A 14,525-nucleotide genomic window follows, 5' to 3' on the forward strand; every position below is an offset into this window, starting at 1 on the left:
GAGAGGCCTACATTATGTTGCTTAATCTCACATTTAAAGTGACCTAAAAACTACAAGAATCAAAGAAAACAGAATATTGTGTCTGCTTCCAGAAAATTAAGCTTAAAGCAAGGCATCGACATTGAGCAGTAGGCACTGTAACAAGACATTACCTTACCTTTTCTCTGTTAGTCTTTGTTACTTCGTTATCTATTTAAAAATTACCATTCAAAGGAAATATTAGGTATCATTCACATTCAAATATTTAAGACTCAGAGATTTTTTTTTTTTAAATCAAGCAAAGTTTTTCATCTCTGAGGTAGATGACAATAAAATGAAAAAAAAAATGGAGCTGTCAATGAACACTAACAAGTGCTGGAGCTCCTCTGTCGGCACCGATGCACCCCAAGGAGGAGAGAACAAGCCCTACACCACTATCTGAAACATGAGAAATGTGTCTTCTGGTTTAGTAGCTTCTACAGAAAAGCAACACAGAAAAAGCAGAGCCAAAATTACACTGGAATGGCCTTGGAGAAGAACTTCCATTTCTGCTTCGCAAGCTACTCAGAAAACGGTGGAAACATGCCCAGGTCAGCAAAATCTTCAATGTTGTAATTGCCAGTACCCTGCGTCGGATCCCCTGGCATTGGCAGCATGTCCTGCACGATTAAAAAAAAATCAAAGTGAGGTGTCACTTGCTAACACGTTATCCAGACACAACCTGTTTCCTGTTAATCTTTCCAGTGTAAAACCAGAAAAGGCCAAAGGTTAGATAAATAAGGTGAAAACCAGACCTGTGCAGGGGGCTGGGCTAAGGTTTATGTGCTGCTTATGTTTTGTTGGAGCGTTTCTGAATGGGAGGTGGGACTTGAGCAGGGCGTAAGTTTTAGATTGCTCCTCTGAATAAGGCATATCTGAGCTGCTCCATACTCCTCCCGGGCTGAGACAGCTCCCCTTGGAAAAAGCAGCTACATATGACTCTCTGGTTTCACTATATGGGAAGTATGCAACATCCCACACGCTCCTGCACCCTACAGAAAGGAGCCCCTGCTGTACAAGCATGGGTTTGGGGAGGGTCTCACCTCCTCACCAGCACTCTGTAAGTGAACGTATTACTGCTCTTTCACCTCTGAGGAACACTGAAGACTAGACATCCACCCCAGCTAACAAGATGCCCAAGCAGTCTTCATGCATGTACAAAGGCAGAGGAAATACCAGGAACTTCTCAGGAGAAATGGGATTTCATGGTAATTGCTCCCACGTGTCTTGAGCCAAGTGAGGTCCCTGCAGGAGGCTTCAGAAAACACTCAACCTTTCCTCTCAGCTGGAGACTGAAGCCACAGGGAAAAGATATCCCTTGCTGAGAAAACCAGAGTTTACGCTTGCTTTTCCTGTCAGTCCTTGCAATAATAAGCTCTTACTGCAAAGCCAAGTTTTGCCAGGAATGGCTCATTATCCTTACAATAAAACAAAACCTAAAGAGCAAATAAGAAAGCTCACAGGATCTGCCCTGTGAAGGAATAACTACTGAGAGCTGCTGTGTACTGAGAAGTGACCTCAAAACAAAGACAGATTAAATCCCATCTGAGGTCTCTGTAGCATCCCTGTCAATACTGGTGAAAGAGGCTGTGAACACAAGTGGCAGTTGCTCAGCTGCCAGGGTCAGCCTTCATTTTCTGACCAATACTTGCACTTATTTTATGTTTTCCCACATTCTTCCCCAGCCAAGGGAAGCCAAGCTGTAGCTACCCCCATCTCTTTAAATTTCCTTCTCTGAAGGCATTTCTGCTGCTGGGGCCTCTGAGGCAAGGTCTCCTCAGGTACAGACACGGCAGGGTAGCTCCCCTCTCAGGTCTGCCTCTCTCTGTATATCCAGCTAACCCAGGGCTGGCTTCAGGCACAAACAGCCCAAGCAACGTCTCGGAGGCCTTTGAACTGAGCTCATCCAAGTTTCTTATCACATCCAGCTATGATGCTAATTCACTCCAAATGCACAGTCCCCTCCAAGAGCTCTGCAGGTGAGCCCAGTTTTCCCTTTCTCCCTTGGCTCTCCTTCCCACTAATTTCATAAGATGTTTGCTGGGACGCAGCACTTGCCTGAGACACAGGCAAGATGCTGCTTGGAGCCCCTTGTCTCTGTGGGCCATCGAACCACACTGCCATCGGCTCCACCAGAATTACGCTGAATATGCTTTTGCATTAAAAGTATGTGCAAAGTGATTAAACTTTGCTAACAGAGAGAGATGCAACAGATTAATCTTGCCTGGGACATGGGGTAAGAGCATGCAGACAGGTAGTTATTGCAGATGTAGTAATGTTATTTGTTCCTGTGTGAAGGAATGGTTCGTTCACACAGGAGTATTTTCAGACTAATGTCTCTTCTGCAGCGTTCCTGTGAGCAACTGAGTACGAGCCCGGTCTTGCAGGTGAATTTACTTTCTAAAAGATAATGAGGTGCCCCACTTCTAAACCTTGCTTGGGGCTTGAACTGTCTTTTCTGCATTTATCTGCGTTGTTTTGTTGCAAACTGTCTTCTTGATCTAATTTGTACAAGGACAGAGACCTTATTAGTTAACTTAAAAAGTCCCACTCTTATCGGTAGTGAAGGCCCAAAATTATACTTAATATCACAAAATTAGGCAGTTGAAGAGGATTGTTTACCAGCTACCTGATATCTGACTGGGTTTAACCTTAAAAAATTATTGGCCTCTATCCTCTATGCAGTATCAGACTCCTTTCCTGCCTGAACTATCAAAGAGAATTCCATTGATGTCTAATTGGACTTGACTGGGATTTTAGAGGCCAGCACCAGGATAAGAAAGACACTCTATTTGGGACTATTTCATGGCTTCCCTGCAAAACATTTAAGTCCTAAGTATAGGGTGTAAAGAGAAGGGAAACCAGCATTTTAAATCAGCAAAGACGCTGTTCTTTTGCAGAAAACAAAACCATCTCAGCTGTAGCTAATGCCAGCTAATGGCAGTGCAAACGATGTTGGGCTCACTGAACACTACTCACCTGGAACACCTCGGTCTGACTGGGCTGCGGGTGTGAATGCTGGTCGCCGCTTTGCTGGTTATGATGTTGGCTCTGCCACTGGGACCAGACTTCAGAAGGTCTCCCCTGGAACTGGCTGCTGCTCTGGCCACCTTCAGCTGGATGGGGGGAGAAAGGGCAGAAGTCAGAGAGCAGCTCCTTCAAAACACCCGTCTGCTTTTGAGGCCTCATCCATCAATGTCTGTGTTTGCAAACGTGTCTTAGAAAAAAGACCCTGAGTGACACCCAGCCCCTGCAGAGTGGAAGCCAAAGAGAGTTTCAGCCCTGACTGCAGGATTGGGGCCAACCCAAGAGCAAAGCTCATTGCCACGGCTGCACAGACGTGGCAGGTGAATTGCCCATAGCAAAATGCACGGTGACACCACAAGCCAGGCACTGGAAGACAATTTTCAAGCACCTACCCACCACTTTTTAATCACTAGTTTCACTTATTTGCCGTTTCACTTAAAAACCAAACTGCACCATCTGGATGCTCTTTCTCTTTAAAAGACTAATTCTTGCAGAGCAATGGGTGCAGTTACCTACTCATCGAAGCAGCACGCTTTCAGGTTTTGTAAGCAGATGGCAAAACAGTATGATCAACAGCATTGCTGTATTAAATGCAGAGTGTTGGTTTTGCTGGACTATCTTGTCCTCTAATATTACAGCCGCAAAATGATTTATTTAACATGCAGCTTATAAGCAAATTATTATCCTGTTTGTATGGTGATGGTTTCTTAAATGTCTGAGGCCATTTAAATTTCACAGAGTAATGTGAACAGCAAGGTTTTACGGTAAATACACTTAAAATGGTAATTTCAGAGAGATGGATTTCTTCTAAATAGTCTACCAGAATAAAACATGATGCCACACACATTAATTTGGTCACCTATTACACATACAGTTTTCATGAGTACAGTCACAGGTCACACTTAAGCTGGACTCATTTTACCCTGTGTTTCTACAGACTGGCCCCAAATGTATAAAATCTGTAAATAATTGAAAGAAAATTATCCAAAATGTCTCCTTCTAAGAATTAGCATTTTAGAAAGCTTGCCACCAGGCTTATGCTTTTCCTCCAAACATTTTTTCTTTTTTTTTTTTTTTCCCTTTTATTTCTATATAACTACTCCTCCTATTTTTGCCTATTTTCCCCTCGCTGCAGACAACCAAGCTGGGTAGACCTGGTTCTCCCTGATTATCAGCATCCCCTGCCAAGGGTGCCAAATTTCCTGTGCCAAACTTCCGCACGCGTGCTATGTCAGGTCTCCGATAACCAGACTTGATCACATCAAATCAGTCACTACTCATAGTCACGGCTTCAGAAAATACAGAAACACGTGCTTAATCCGATCCTTTTGGCTACCAGCTGAACCACGCAAAACAGATAAAGGGAACGTTTTAGAGGAAAGTAAACAGGCTGTAATGACGTATTTCTATCACGTCTGAAGCAGATAATTACAGCTCTTCCCTACTGACATTACCACAACCAATAATTCAGCTGACTCAGAAACCCTGCAGCCATTTTATGGGCCAAAACAAAATTCACCTAAGTTACCCTCTAAAAGAAAGCTGCAAGTTGCTTTGTTTTGTTTTGTTTTTTTTTTTTCCTCAGAACAATAAGTTGAAATTAACTCAGTGAGGTAAATGACGCTTCTTTTCAGCAAAATGGTTACTGCCAGCCGGAGGTTCAAGACCTTCGTCCCTGTGAAGGCTGTGTTATTAATAGCATCCAAACTGATGTAGGTCAGGAAGTGTTTCTCATTAGGTGAAAGGGTTCTTGCCAAGTAGCTTCGGCCTGAAATGCAAGGCTGTCTCATAAACAAATGTACAAAGCCTGGTGGAAATAGAGGCATGAATAAGCTCTGTGGGAAGAGCTCTGTTTCAATGCAGTTTTTCTCGCACAGGTTTATCCTCTGTGAGGCTAATCTGCAACAGATCTGCGCCAATTTTATTCTCAAGGGCTAAGAGAAAAACAACACACATTAGCACACTGCTACCTATGCTTTTTGGAATTGCACATTGTTATCAGCCAGCAACATTTTTCATGGACTCCACGTGTGTTTACCGCTGATGGATTCATAATTTTTTTATTCTTGAATATTGTTCTGCTGGTGAAGTGCAGAAAACTTACCAAGGGGTCACCCACTGGGTCACGGTCTGAAAGCCACTAAATTAGCATGTAATAGGAAAAGAAAACCGTTTCAAAACATGGCACATACTCTGATTGGGTTAGTAGCAGTGTGGGTACAAAAAAATCCTGTCTCCAGCCAAACTCCAACAAGCCATCTCCAGGAAAGAGAACACTGCCATACAGTCAGGGAGGTTGAAAAATGAAAAGAATGTGAATTTGTGCCATTTAAGCATTCTCCTGAGAAGTAAAAAGAAATTGAAGCTGATGACCACAATTTAGGAGGATGAGTACTAGTGATGTAAGCAACTTTTGAATCTTTCATGACACCATTTACCAAAAAGAAAAAAGTTCCCTCACACCGTAAAATGCCACAATATTCTGAAGTGTGTTGGATGGGGAGATGCAGCACAGAGGGAACAGGTCATCTCTGTCCACTGTGCTCAACAGGAGAAAGCAAAACCCTTTCATCACCTTATCTTCCCAAATGACCCATCAAAAAAAACACGTTAGAGGATTTTTAATGAAGTTAATGCTGGGGAGTCTCATTTTTATGTGCATTTCTGACGTTACATGATTTAAAACTTACCAAACCCTGCACTTCGGTTTGCTAAGCTAGAGTAGGCATTCCCACTTGGAGAAGAGGTGGCTGGGCTGGAAAGGGGGCTGTATGACGACGGATCGGCTGGGTAGGTGTGACTTGTTCCAATCCCAAAGGGAGATGACTGAGCCTTGCCAGACTGAGATGGAATTTGCTGAGGAATAAGGGGTAAAAGAAAGGAATGAGTTTTATCGTTGAGGAACAGCACAGCAGACTCACTTTTTAACAATGCAAAGACCAAATAAACTCTGCAGATGCGAACAGGCACGTTATTCCTGTCTCAGCCACATTTCATTTCTGTCAAAGCCAACTTATGGCTGCATAAGGAACACAACAGTCTATAAACCAACACTTACAGCGCTCCTGTTGATTAACTCACATGTACTCAGTATCAGAGCTATTTGGAAAAACATTATTTCCTTCACTTCTATCACAAAGATTAATCTCAAACTGAACAGGTACAAAGAATTCACCTTTATTTGCCAGGTGTTTTGATTTTGCAGTGCCACAGTAAAATCATGGTTATCTGAATGTCTGGTAGAATACATGCAGTTCTCACATGACCAGAGTCTCCAGTGCTTGGGGGTAAATGGTCAAAGAAATTTCAAAGCTAATGAGCTGCTTTCTCTTCCTGCCTAAGAAGTACAGGCAGCAGTTATTTTGCCTTGTGAAAGGCTTGGGAGGGATTGTGAATCACCAGTCCTGGGAGGAGGGAAGAAACAGTCTAACTTTGCTTTAACTGGGCAGCTGAGTTAATTCAAGGGTGTTAAAAACCACCTTGTTGTCATTTTCATGTACATGATGGCGTCCTCACAGGATCTCCAAGAATGTTACACAAATGATTAAACACTGCAAGACTGCTTTGAGACATGTACAACATCTACACTGAGACTAAGGGAGGCGAAGAGTCTCATCCAAAGTCATGTGCTACAGCAACGTATAATGCTACGGATGGAATCCGCTTATAAACCATTTCCCGCATTATGAACAAATCCATCAGTTCCAAGAAAAACTCACTGCCTAACCAATTCCACAAATAGAAATTAAAGGTGATTACATCTCTGGATACTTCTAACGATGTGCACTGTTATTGGCAATCAATGCACTCAAGTGAAGCTATTCTCTTGGACAAATGCAGGAGAACTGGGGGAGGCAAACAGATCCCAACAGGCATATAACACCATGAAGATGCTATTAAGTCTTCAGCTCAGTTCCAAGCTAAGAAATCTTACATTTCTAAAGGCTTCCACAATGACAGTGAGAGCATGATGTGTCAGTTCTGCAAGGCTTAACTTTATTTTACTTTATTTACGATGGATGAATGAATTCCAATTCCCTACACTCACATACAAACTCTGTTGACTTCGGCAGAATATGGACAGTAAGAGGGATGAGTAATTTTTTTTTTTAGCCATTTTTAGCATCCTCCGTATAATTTTTTTTAAAAAGTGAATGTTACAACTGGATTTCATTAAACAGGTGGGACAGAATAACCGTGGCACACTGAGGGCTGGCAAGCATCAGTGATTAATGTGGCAACAATTCAGTTACTGAAAAATTATTTAATGCCTGCTCCAACATGCCACTCTGGCCTACCGACCAATGGAAAGTCAAGAGTGATTAAGAGCAGCATTAATGACAGATCAAACATGATTATTTCATATTATTTGTCTTTAAGAGAGTTTTCAAACAGTTTTTTTTATTGTTACACAGAACAAGAGGTGATTTCTGGGCTAACATGGTCAGGCGCAGGGCATCTGATGGAGGGATGTGCTGGTTCCTCCAGCCCACAACACAGCATGAGCTACACTGGTCAGCGCTAACGGAGGGCAATGGGCTAAGTAGTCTCTGCTCTGAATTAATGCCTGGATTTGTATGTGCCCTTTTCTGATAACACTGCTAACTGTGGGTAACATTGCTGGGTGCAAGGTCTTGGTCCAAGAAAGATTTAATGCACAGGCTTAATATTAAAGCATAACAGCTGTCCTCTTTTATTTCATTCAGTGCACATGTAAAAATAAGTGCAGGGCCGAGACCTTCCACTGGGATTTATGTCAGCGTAGCGACTGCCACTGTTATGAACACCTTTACAAACTAAATGCAGTTATGTACAGGGCAGCTGTCTCAAATTATTGTAACTTGCCAAGGAACAGAAGTGGAGGAACCAATGTTGCTCCAATCACAAATGATAATGACAAAGTACATCTAATCATGTTATAAATGGGGTTTACTAATTCTTTAGTAAAAAGCACAGAGATTGCAAATCTTTAATGACCATGGAAATAAAACACCTTTAATCAGTACCTGTCCTGGAAATGGTGGGCGATTTCCTGTCCAGGCAACCTGGCTCTGATTTAGCTGGCGAGATATCTGGGTCAGATTCTGGCCTGTTGATGAAGATGACTGGATGTCGTTCACACCAGGCACATGCACCACTGATGAACTAAAGGAACAGAAACAGTGCCTCATTTGTAGGATATATTCTCGATGCACAAATAGTATTCCAGACATGGACATTTTGATAATCACATGAAAACTAATTGTTCAATATGTCTTAATAAAAAATTACTTAAAACCATCACAAAACTATGAAACATATTGTCATTCTAAAACGTCAGCTCAAACAGACACAGAGGGCAAAATTATTTTGAATTAGACTTCTATGATCTCTTTGAAAGGGCTTGCAAGAATAAGATCAGTCTAACACGTGAAGCATAAACACTTAGCTCCATACTAGTTTAGTATTTAATGCATTAAAAAAAACCTGCTTGCAGAGAGTACTCAAGCAGGTACTTGATTTTAAATTTGTACTGAAGGTCAACAGTATTTAAGCATTTGCTTAAATGCCATCCTAAATGAACGTGCACAGAGAGATGATACTATAAGTACTTCTTTATTTGCTTCCTGCCTGGGAAATGGAGAAGTGTGTGTTACCTATTAAAAATTTGAGCTTTTAATTCCAATTTTCACCAACTGATGCTAAAAAAGAGCATGCAGTTATATAACCAGGCAAAAAAATAATCAAGACAAAAACTTAAACTAATACAGTAGCTTTGGAATTAAAAAAAAAAAGTATTTCCAAAGGAACTTGTTTGTGTTAGCTGTTTCCTAATTACTGAATTTCACTACAGAGAAATTTCCCAGAAATTCCTAATTAGAAGGAAAATTTTGTGAAGGACTGTTCTACTTTACGATTTTATTCTCATGGAATTCTTGAACATCTGAATCTATATAATCACACATTGTGAATGTGCTTTTATAAATTTTTTATATATAAAAATATACATTTATTATTTTACATGTCATTTATAAATACATAAATGAATATAAATGAAGACACAACATATAAAAATGCTTTTGTGCATCAACTGAAACAGCTTGCTCTCTTCTCCAGTCCCTTCCCTATTGTCTATTTTCATAATCATTTTACAGAGAAAGAAGAGAGCAGATTGGGAAAAGAAGTAAACAAGGCCGAGCAGAGAGGAAGCAGGAGTCTGAATCCTCTGAGAAGGCTGACAAAATCCCTCCCAGAGTGGAAACCAAAACGTGGCAGGCATTTGAATATGGGAGTTGTTATTCTGTCTTTCTTAAGCTGCCTAAAAGCAAAGTATGTGTTTAGAAATTCTTTGTAGAGTTTGTTTTCTATTTTTTTTTAATTTTATTTTTAATTTTTACTACCACAGAATCTCCAAAGAGCAAAATGTGGACCAGAAAGTCCATCTAAATCTGGCTGAACTCGGAAGCACGCAACAGCTGCTGGGGAGGGCTGGCCCTACTGCCAACACCTTCCCAGCTGGACTGGCAAGTCCCATCATCTGCGGGCTTGGACTGCATCTGGAAAAATACTTTGAAACCAGGAGTCTGCAAAATAGTGCCTAAAGGCTGCCCAGGCTCAGTGACTGAATGGACCAGCCTGGAGAGCATTCAGGGAGGACAGTTCATCAAGGGTGGAAATGCTGGCAGATGTGTCATTACCTGATGCAACAGAAGAGAAGTAGGAAAAAAGCTATAGTTAAACATCAGGAATTAACAAAGGAAACGAACAAAACACACGCCAAACTCCAAGATGGCAAGTCAGCTATCCAGTAATATACAATATCCAATTAAAAGACATTTTAATTTACTGTCATATCCCCCCCAAGTTATTCTTGGTTTTAATTTGACAAAACACATGCATGGGAATTTTATTTCTCCCCACTGAGATTATTAACAATTATAACTTTAAGAACACATTGGTTTAAACAAAATTATCATTTGCAGATGTCTTCTATTTCCTGGAACTGACAGCCTCTGAATGGTTGCTCCTTCACTTTCACAACCTTGGTTGGTCTAAAACAGGAGAATGAAACTTCAGTATCACAGTCTGAGAACAGTGATACGAAAGGCGTTAAGGTAAATACAATCACTGTTACCACACTCTCAAAAAGTGACTGGAAATGCAGGCACACTCTTAAACTTCAGATTAGTCAAATCTGTATTGCCAGCGGGTAGGCAACGACATGCACTTTGAATAACTCAGAAATACCTCAGAAAACGCCAGACCACCACCTTTTGTGTATGTAGAAGCTGCCTTAGAAAACTACTCATGCCTGTGTCCTAGCCCTCACCAGGGACTATGGATGAAGCATCCCTCTGTTCCCTTTAATATAAGGTGTCCACACTGATGCCCTTCAAAGCAGCCTGCAGAAGTACTGACAGCTGGAAGCGCAAAACAAATCTTTGCACCTTCCTAGCTTGTTGAATGTTCCTCAGATCTCCGAGCCTCCCCCATCACCTCTCAGATTTACTTCCCTTCATGATTTGTTGCTGCTGCTTAGCTTTTTTCCAATTACATCTTCATAGCAACAAGCGTCTACTTACCAGCCCCTACTTTTAGTAGAGATATCCAAATCATCTCAGCTTGTAAGCCTAGCCTAAGGGCTGAGACATCACATAGGAGTGAAGTGTACACAAAGCAAAGTTCATTCATGTAAAAAAAGCCCTTGCACCTTAGGTCAGTTTTGTTTCCACTAGATCGAAGATGAACAGTCCGCCACTATCAGACACAAGCTGATACATTCAGGATCTGGACTACAGTACCTGAAGGTCTTTCCCGAATGTCCTGGCTGAAATGGGCTTCCCTGTGAGTAAAGCTGCTGGTTCCCTGCTGTGGATGTTGAGGCCATCATTTTTTTATCTGCTACAAAAGAAAAACAAATCACAGAAAGAGAAAAGTTTAGGGGATGAGAAAAGGAAGGGAAGATTATTTAATGAAAATCACAACGTATGTATGCAGCAGGGACTGTTCTTCCCTTCTTAAAGCTTTATGAAGCAGCATTGTGGAACACATTAAGAATGGCACAAAAGGGCTATATGACAATTCAGCATGAAACTAGAGGCACAGCTGGTTTGTGTCTACTTCATACCCTCTTCCCAGGACGTACCTCATTAATGCTATTGTTTGCATGGAACACAACACTGCTATGTGCCCTCTGGCCACGCAGCCCAGACCTTCTCTGTGCCCGCTGGAAGCTGCTTCCAACCACGCAGGCAGGAGGGGGAACGGGAGACAGAGAGCGGCTCTGGCCGAGGTGGGGAGTGATGGGTGCATGGGTCCCAGCTACAGACTGGACAGGGAAAGAAAGGTTTTCTGGAAGAAAGATGGGAGAGTCTGCCCAGGGGAATGCAGGAATGACACATGAAACAAGCCTGGTCTGAAGAAGGTCTGATGCACGTGCACCTCTGTGGCCCATCCAGGGATGGCCTTGGGTGAGGGTACGTTTCTGGCTCCAGAAGAAGCCCTCCAGGGCTGCTGCTGTTATTGCAGCCTCTTTGCACTGAGGTAGCAGCCCACACCCAACTGGGTTAAACATCCCAAGGAATGGGGTCAAAGAGCCCCTGTCCTAACCAGCTGACAGCCTGCTTCCCTCTGGGACAGCAGGGGAGGAGTACCCGACTCTCCCAAGCAGTTTGGTGGCACACCTGCAGATCTCAGGGTGACCACCTGCAAACCTGGCTGAACCTGCAGCCCTTAGCTGCATTTCATGTAGTGACAGGACAAGGGGTAATGGTTTTAAACTGTAAGAGGGTAGATTTAGGTTAGATATTAGGAAGAAATTCTTTACTGTGAGGGTGGTGAGACACTGGAACAGGTTGCCCAGAGAAGCTGTGGCTGCCCCCTCCCTGGCAGTGTTCAAGGCCAGGCTGGATGGGGCTTTGAGCAACCTGGTCTAGTGGAAAGGTGTCCCTGCCTGTGGCAGGGGGTTGGAACTAGATGATCTTTAAGGTCCCTTCCAACCCAAACCGTTCTATGATTTTATGATTTCAATCTCACAGGTGGCTGGAGGCACTTTGCTTCCGAGTGTCTACAAGATTTACACACCTGAGCTGCGGCAAGGCAAAACACTGGTCTCTTGTGGATTTTGCTGTCCTATATGTGGCTTGAGGGAGCCATGAAATAGGATGCAAGCATCCCAGTGGGGTGCAAGACAGACTACTGTAGTGAATAACATGCACATGGAGATGCCATTAACTTTTATAGTCTACTCTTAATGTAGCAACTAGAGAACAATCTCTAATTGAATGAAATGAGATTGGGTGAACAAAGCCATTTGGTCCCTTAATTTTCTGGCACTGGATTATTCTAAAGCCCAGGGAAACCTCACTACTACTACTACTACTACTTTTCTTAAAATAATTTAAAGGTCTGCTCCACCACCCATTATTCACTTTCCCCATCTTCCCTTACTACCTCCAAATGCAAAACACCCCACAACTCGCTGATGGCTTTGCAACCATCTGTTGCTATGCACCTCTGAGAGGCCTAGAAATCAAGTCTGCCTCCTCATTTTCCCCTCTGCTCTTTTCAGATTCCCACTCATTTCACGAGACGCTCTCCTGGACAGAAAGCCCACTCAACTCACAGGTAATACAAGTATTTTTTAGTTTTTCCTAGCTTTTAGAGACCTTGTGAGCGTGGCTCACCAGAGGCCTCCAACACACACCAGCTCTTCCGTTACCTAAGTTCTTATTATGCTATGTTCCTAACGAGAATCTAAGCATGCCTTCCCGTAAGAAAAAAGTCATCTCAAATTACCTCACAGGAGCCTCAGAGAGGGAGCACATATGCCACTGATGCAACCTGTCACTGCTTTTCCTCTGTAATGTAGAAATTTGTAGACATTCTTCACTTGCCCAGCACAGACACCAAATCTGGGTTGCAAAGCTACGCTCTTATATTAAAAAAAACCCAAGGAGAAACAGGGACAAGGTCTAGAGAAGGCTGTGTATGTTGTAGGAAGAACTGAGAATGGGTTGAGATATCTGTGAGAAGAAGGACAAATGACTTTGCCTTTTTTTGCTGTAATGTCATTCTTGCATGAGATCTCCCATTTTCTAAGGCCACCCTTTACAGGGATACAAAGCTTTTGGGGTTGGAAGAGATGGAGCCAAAATCCTGCGGGTACTTTAGATATTTGAGAACAACTCACCAATAAAACTGGGAATGCCCTAAATGAACTGGAATTCCTCAAGTGGAGCAGAGTTGCCATGGCAGCTACTGGGGTCTGTGCCGCAGGATGAGGCCAAGACAAAAGGAACGGCTAAACTAATCGCAAGCAGCTAAATCAGCTTTAAGATCTCTTTCCTGAGTTATATCGAATGCTCTTTAGCCTCTGAATCTGGTCCATATCTCTCCCAGCTGTGTTCCCACTCAGGACTTTACGTACTACTTCTCTGCTCTCACCTTTGGTACAGCACTGAAAATCTATTCTGTTTTGGTGTTTTACCTGCATCCTTAGACCTGTTTCTCTCTGAACTCCATCACTATACTGGTCAATGATATGCCCTTCTCCCAGCAGGACCAGTGTTTCTGCCTGTAGAACCAAGATCTCTGTAATAACCGCATCATCCCGTGCTTCAAGGCACTTCCATGAACGGGTGAAGCCAGGCTTCCTCTCCTCACTTTTGTTTTTTAATTGTGTGGCCATTGCATGCGATTATGGCAACAATCTCCCTGTGTCAAACCTCTATTTTTACTGAACGTAGCAGAGAATGAGATCAGGTATCAACATAATGCAAATGTCTTGCAGGCAGCATGCAGGTTTGTCAATATTGGTTTTGGACAGTGTATCTCATCTCTAACTGTGAACCATCTCTTTTTATCATTCAGAGAAGACCTTGATCACAGCTCCCATGAGAAATTCAGACAGGGTTAGCGTCCCAAAAAAAGCATAGCCTGTAAATTGATAAGAATGAAAAGAGAAATGGCATTTCCAAGAACATAACCTCCCAGCTACCTCACAGCTTGCTAGACCCTTAACTCTAACCCCTCCCCACAAACAGATGAGAGCTGCCTGAAAAAAAGCCAATAAGGCAGCCAAAAAGCAAGATGTTCTTGCTTGGAAAAACATATTCTGGTGTTTAGGGTTGGAGTCTTGCTACCTTCTAATGGACCCCTTTTATGGCCTCAGCTGTTGACTTCACTGTTAGAGTAGACAGACAAAGACGAACAGGAATAACAGAGAAGTCCCAGGAACAGGAGGACAGAATACCAAGTCTATCCTGCAGTTAGAATGCCTTCTCCATCTGAAAAGGCCAAGCCAGACATAAGAAACCAATGCAGTGAGGTCATCTCCCAACACCCCTGGAGTCAAACCCTGCGGGTCGTTTCCTTCATGCACTGCATGACACTTGCACGTTGATTTATTTAAAACAAATGTAAAAACGTCTCTTTTTCAGTAAGGACAGTTAAGAACAATAAACAATTAACGAGTTCTTCCACGAGCAGTGGAATTAATG

At 42.6% G+C, this 14,525-nt stretch overlaps 1 protein-coding gene across 1 annotated transcript in view; it reads right to left on the reverse strand.

The window, feature by feature from the left end:
* Positions 1-539: 539 nt before the first annotated feature.
* Positions 540-14,525, reverse strand: part of ARNT2 (aryl hydrocarbon receptor nuclear translocator 2) — a 102,770-nt gene continuing 88,784 nt past the window's right edge. The window contains exons 15-19 of the mRNA XM_068410184.1: positions 10,827-10,926; positions 8,052-8,190; positions 5,736-5,901; positions 2,998-3,134; positions 540-638 (exon numbers count right to left, since the gene is read on the reverse strand). Of these exons, the coding sequence (XP_068266285.1) occupies positions 540-638; positions 2,998-3,134; positions 5,736-5,901; positions 8,052-8,190; positions 10,827-10,926 (641 nt within the window). The remainder of the gene's footprint in view (positions 639-2,997; positions 3,135-5,735; positions 5,902-8,051; positions 8,191-10,826; positions 10,927-14,525) is intronic.

This window comes from Nyctibius grandis, chromosome 11 (assembly GCF_013368605.1).
Source record: "Nyctibius grandis isolate bNycGra1 chromosome 11, bNycGra1.pri, whole genome shotgun sequence".
NCBI lineage: Eukaryota > Metazoa > Chordata > Aves > Nyctibiiformes > Nyctibiidae > Nyctibius > Nyctibius grandis.